The sequence below is a fragment of the Cetorhinus maximus genome, chromosome 12 (assembly GCF_964194155.1).
Source record: "Cetorhinus maximus chromosome 12, sCetMax3.hap1.1, whole genome shotgun sequence".
In the NCBI taxonomy this organism is placed as follows: Eukaryota; Metazoa; Chordata; class Chondrichthyes; order Lamniformes; family Cetorhinidae; genus Cetorhinus; species Cetorhinus maximus.
In genome coordinates this window covers 18,369,903-18,375,902 of record NC_135890.1, presented here as the reverse complement: position 1 = coordinate 18,375,902, position 6,000 = coordinate 18,369,903, and the positions used below count along the sequence as shown (strand labels likewise).

The 6,000-nt window shown below is 41.5% G+C and overlaps 1 protein-coding gene across 3 annotated transcripts in view; it reads right to left on the bottom strand.

Moving 5' to 3' along the window:
• Positions 1 to 533: 533 nt before the first annotated feature.
• The window catches only part of LOC144687257 (peroxisomal succinyl-coenzyme A thioesterase-like), a 70,821-nt gene continuing 65,354 nt past the window's right edge, over positions 534 to 6,000 (bottom strand). For all 3 annotated transcript variants that reach the window (XM_078553105.1, XM_078553104.1, XM_078553106.1), the window contains 3 exons: positions 4,004 to 4,084; positions 3,750 to 3,891; positions 534 to 1,476 (listed from right to left, as the gene is read on the bottom strand). In XM_078553105.1, the coding sequence (XP_078409231.1) occupies positions 1,343 to 1,476; positions 3,750 to 3,891; positions 4,004 to 4,084 (357 nt within the window). In that variant the 3' untranslated portion in view covers positions 534 to 1,342. The remainder of the gene's footprint in view (positions 1,477 to 3,749; positions 3,892 to 4,003; positions 4,085 to 6,000) is intronic.

Here is a 6,000-nt window from a genome sequence, read left to right as displayed (position 1 = left end):
CCTAGCCTGAATCACAACCCAACTCTGATTGCCACTCCACGGAAGCTCAGACCCACTGTCCCACTCTCATTTCTTCCATCCTAATCTTCTCGCTCCTCCACAAAAATTGTTAGTCCCTTTGGGAATTCCATTCATAATAGTCAAAACATCCAAATGGGGCTGGGAGCAAAATGTACATGGGCAGCAGCTGAATACAGAAGCAATCCCCCCACCCCCCCCCACCCCTCACCCCCCCACCACCTCACCCTCCACAACCCCACCCCAGGGAGCTGTTTCCAGCCCTCCATTCAATTACAGGATAAAGTGGAACTGTGCACCATGTTGTCATAGGTATAGCTGACCTAAGTGTCTTCTGTAGCCTGGTACGATATCAAATGCAATAAGACGATAAAAATGGGAAGCTGATGTACAGTACATCACTTGGTTAGCTGTAATCAATTCTAAGAAACCACAAAAACTGGCATTGCTACAAATCACCAGAATCAAAAATAAGCAGATTGTTATATAGAAGTGCTTCTGCAATTCACAATCAATTTTCTCCATGTTGTATTAATTATTTTATTGCATTTAGATCCAAAATTTCATTTAGGTGACAACATAACATTCAAGATAAACATCTTCCCATAAGTTATAATATAACTAAAATAGAATCAGAGAGTCTCTTTCTGACATTCATTATTGCATGATAATTCAGTGGAACATACTCTTCCCTGTAGAAACAATCACATTCAAAATAACAGGTCACTTAATGGAGAATAAATTCCTAAAATTAAACGTATCTTTCAGAGAAAATTGCATTCGTCATTGAATATTTGGCAGTTACTTTGAAAGACATTCAAAACCACAAATGAAACAGCATTGGATCATTCAGGTGATTTTATAAAAATGATAACTGTTAACTGACTATCACAATATTGTGACCTTCTTAGGAATACAATTTCAATCAGCAATTTATTCAGTAATTCCCCAAGAAATGAGTTCAACAACTGAACCAGATAGTTGTCTTCATAAGTTGGAAATATGTTCATTTGTGCAAATTATTATCTGGAAAGGAATAACATGCAGGGCTACGGAAAGAACACAGGAGAGTGGCACTAAGTAATTTGCTCCTTTGGAGAGCTATAACAGATATGACAGGCCAAATGGCCTCCTTCTGCTCTGTAACAGCTCTGTTCTAATCCGAAGCACCAAAACAAGATTTTTGCTTATCAACCACGGAAATACACTAGTGCCAAAAAAGGCAAAATTTAAATATAAACTAGCAAGATTGTTTCTTCTGACCCAGAAGGCAGAAAAATTGGTAAATTCTCTCAGTATTGATGCAGTATGGATATTGCCACTCTCACAGTTTAGCTTGGACAGTGACAGCTGGGTGTTGAAGAGCAAGGTGCTTTTCTAGAAATGCTAGAGCCCTTTTCCAGGAGTCTTCCTGAGCAACTGAATGAGGTTTGGTCTCTCCTCCCCACAACACATTCACTGCAGAAAGAAAGTGCAAAATAAGGTACCATTAATTAGTAGATTGAAATTTTAGGAGGTTAGCATATTAGTCAGATCTGGAATATTGCTGGGGGTCCAGTACCTGAACAAATTTTCACAATCGCAATTTAAATGTTTTCTTTTGAAAAATAAATCTATCTCATTGGAGGAAGACCTGAAATTAGGATTATGGAAGCCAAAACTGGTGAAACAGTAATCTTCACACGATAGAAACCAAAGATTTTGAGAAATTTTGCACTGTCCTGCATTTCAAAGAACCCCAGCAATATTTTTGTCCTTTTTTGAGGCATGATTAACAATTAATGATTCCTAGGATAACTAGAGGTAAACCAAATGGATCCTCCCCCCTCAGCCTTCAGTGAATTAAACCAACAGTCCTGCATTTCTATTACTTTCCAATTTGCTTTTGAAGCAAGTGAGTGCAGCATATTTGATTGTCAAATGATGTCAGGAAGTATATTTACAAAGCAACCAAACTCCAAGAAAGAGAGATACTTCTGAATTCAAGCTATTGAACATAATGTGGAAGCCTGAAGTAAATTCCTTTAAGTCCCCTGTAAGACTCCTCAATTGGGAGTGCACACAGAGATCCACTCCCAGCCTATGCAAATAATTGTTTGTAAACTTGATGAGCAATCAGACACAGGCTCAACACAGCTCCTATCTTAAATCCCTTTCTCATTTCTCCTCGGCAACTTCTCACAAAGCTTATACAGGCTTTAAGGACATGACAGTAGGAAATTGAATCCATGAATGTTTATTACTACAGACTGGGAGAGGTTGGGTGCAAAAGGTACAATTCAACAAAATTTTATTTTAAAAATGCTCTAATGCATTTTATAGGTCAATTGTAATGGGAATATGACTGCATAAGGAGGCCCATCGTTTTCTCAGGTAACTAGGGTTGGACAATAAATGCAGCGGTCCCAATGTCACCCACATCCCAAGAACAAATAAAAAAGCAAACCTATAATCTCCTATATTGCTGACTTCCCTATCCTAGGCATGGCCAGTCAGCAAACATACCCACAACCAGGAGAGGCAAAATTGGAGGTGCATTACTTATATACTTATGAATTATAGTTTTAAATGCACAGAGGCCTGGGATCAGCTTCCCTGACCAATTCAGGTGATAATGAAGGAAAGTATGGTGTTACACCTCTAAGATTTGTGTTAACTAATCTAAAAAGGGTGGACAGATTTGAAGTTGGCACTGAAAAGCATCCACATTGTTGGGAAGGGTGCAGAGGAAAATATCCAAAATAGTATTGAAGTTGGGAAGTGACACAAGGCCTCCTTGTTCCATTTTCCTTTATCATTCGCTTCCAAATGGGGGCTGGCACAATGCAGGATTAAGTTTCTTGTTTAAGGAAACAAGGTATGTATGATAAGTCTAAGGACAGAATTTTTTGTTGTTATACATTGGGATTCTGATCAGGACAAATGTTTAAGCCAGTTGTGACCCTGACAACCACTGATGCCATGCATCTGGTGAATCTGAGCTGCAGCTCTGGTTGGAATATGTAGCATTACAAACAGCAGCTATTCTAAGTTATAGTTCCCACAGCCACTGCTTCTCGAATACGGGAATGCCCAGGGAAAAATGCACCATGCAGCATGAGTCAAGAAAAACAGAAATATTTTTCAGTGAGAACAAGAAAATCGAATGGAAGTGAGCCCAAATAACAATTCTTTGAATGGGTCTAACCAATGCCCAAAATAATTCAATGAGGAGTTTCACATGATCAATTGTTTATTTAGATATGCCCTCTGTTAAAAAAAATCTAGGACATTTGTGGCAGAATATCATGTTTATGCAAGTGCTAATTGGGAAAACAGACAATGTTTAAACATATCAATTTGAAGTCAAAAGCATAGATACTTGTGAAAGAAATTGGTATGTATGCAAATTGACTTTATATCCAATCACAAAAGGAAATAGAAAGCTCAAAGTTTTTTTCAAACGGAAATTAGATGGACTCTTGAGGCAAATAAAGTTGCAGGGTTCCAGCGATAGATAGGGTAACAGGACTGACTGGATTGCTCTGCACTGAACTAGCATGGGCTCAAGGGCTTAATGGCCTTCTAGTGTGTTAGAATGACACTATGACCCTATCACTTTATGTGCTGAACAAAATATTCGGGTCTAACTAGTGAGGACAAAACTACCTAAAAATGTTGAATTACAAGTAGAAATATAAAATAGTGCATCAGTATTCAGAAAGTTAATTCTATTTTTGGTACAAGCTCACCTATTTCATTTAGGGAATTTATCTTAAACTTGGATTCCCTGCAGTGTGGGCTATATGGAGGCTCAATCAGATGTCCGGCTTGAGGGTATGAGAGTACTGTGAGCAAGTGGTCATTTCCTGCAGCCTTCATCACCTTCTGGATCTGAAAAGGAAAAGTAAGCAAATGTACACTTCTGAATATTTCTGGTCAATATCTCAAATCACATACTCAAATCAAATGATTCATCTCAAAATAAAGCATTCAATGCAATTACCTCGATAGCTGATTCAGGTGCAGGCGAGTTCTGATCATCCTCCCCAAAAATAAGCATCAAGGGGCATCTAATTTTATCAACCTGCCAATCAAACATAAGAGTTTAAGAAGTGGGGAGGTAACAACAATTTATTCATAGATAAGAAGTCCTGTATCTTGGGCGGCAAGGGTGCAGAATGTACTCTGGGTGGGGGACTTCACGTCCACCACCAAGAGTGGCTTGGTAGCACCACTATTGAGCAAGGTGGCCGAGTCCTAAAGGACATAGTTGCTAGACTGGGTCTGCTGGAAGGTGGTGAGGGAACCAACAAGAGGGAAAAACATACTTGACCTCATCCTCACCAACCTGCCTGCCACAGATGCATCTGTCCATGACAGTATCGGTAGGAGTGACCACCGCACTGTCGTTGTGGAGACAAAGTCCCGCCTTCACATTGAGGATACCCTCCATCATGTTGTGTCGCACTACCACCGAGCTTAATGGGATAGATTTTGAACAGATCCAGCAACTCAAAACTGGGCAGCCATAAGGCGCTGTAGGCCATCAGCAGCAGCAGAATTGTACTCAAACACAATCTGTAACCTCATGGCCTGACATATCTCCCATTCTACCATTACCATCAAGCCAGGGGTTCAACCCTGGTTCAATGAAGAGTGCAGGAGGGCATGCTAGGAGTAGCACTTGGCATACCTAAAAATGAGGTGTCAACCTGGTGAAGCTACAACACAGGACTATTTGCATGCCAAACAGCATAAGCAGCAAGTGATAGATAGAGCTAAGCGATCCCACAACCAACAGGTCAGATCTAGGCTCTGCAGTCTTGCCACATCCAGTCGTGAATGGTGATGGACAATTAAACAACTCACTGGAGGCGGCGGCACCACAAATATCCCCATCAGTGCAAAACATAAAGCTAAAGTATTTTCTACAATCTTCAGGCAGAAATGCCAAATGGATGATGCATCTTGGTCTCCTCCGGAGGTCCCCAGCATCACAGATGCCAATCCTCAGCCAATTCGATTCACTCCACGTGGTATCAACAAACAGCTGAAGGCACTGGATACTGCAAAGGCTATGGGCCCTGACAACATTCCAGCAATAGCACTGGAGACTTGTGCTCCAGAACTTGCCACGTCCCTAGCCAAGCTGTTCCAGTACAGCTACAGCACTGACATCTATCCGGCTATGTGGAAAATTGCCCAGGTATGTCCTGTACACAAAATGCAGGACAAATCCAACCCGGCCAATTACCGCCCCATCAGTCTACTCTCCATCATCAGTAAAGTAATGGAAGGGGTCATCAACAGTGTTATCAAGCATCACTTGCTTAGCAATAACCAGCTCACTGATGCCCAGTTTGGGTTCCTCTTGGGACACTCAACTGTTGATCTCGTTACAGCCTTGGTTCAAACATGGACAAAAGAGCTCAACTCCCGAGGCGAGGTGAGATTGGCTGTTCTTGACATTAGGCAGCATTTGACCAAGTGTGGCATCAAGGAGCCCTAGCAAAACTGGAGTCAATGGAAATCGAGGGAAAACTCTCCACCGGTTGGAGTCATACCTAGCATAATAGGGGATGGTTGTAGTTGTTGGAGGTCAGTCACCTCAGCTCCAGGACATCATTGCAGGAGTTCCTCAGGGTAGTGTCCTCACCCCAACCATCTTCAGCACCTTCAGCTGCTTCATCAATGACCTTTCTTCTATCATAAGGTCAGAAGTGGGGATGTTCACTGATGGCTGCACAATGTTCAGCACCATTCATGACTCTTCAGATACCGAAGCAGTCCATGTCCAAATGCAGCAAGACCTGGACAATATCCAGGCTTGGGCTGACAAGTGGCAAGTAACATTCATGCCACACAAGTGCCAGGCAATGACCATCTCCAACAAGAGAGAATCTAACCATCGTCCCTTGACGTTCAATGGCATTACCATCACTGAAACCTCCACTATCAACATCTTGGACATTACCATTGCCCTGAAACTGAACTGGAATA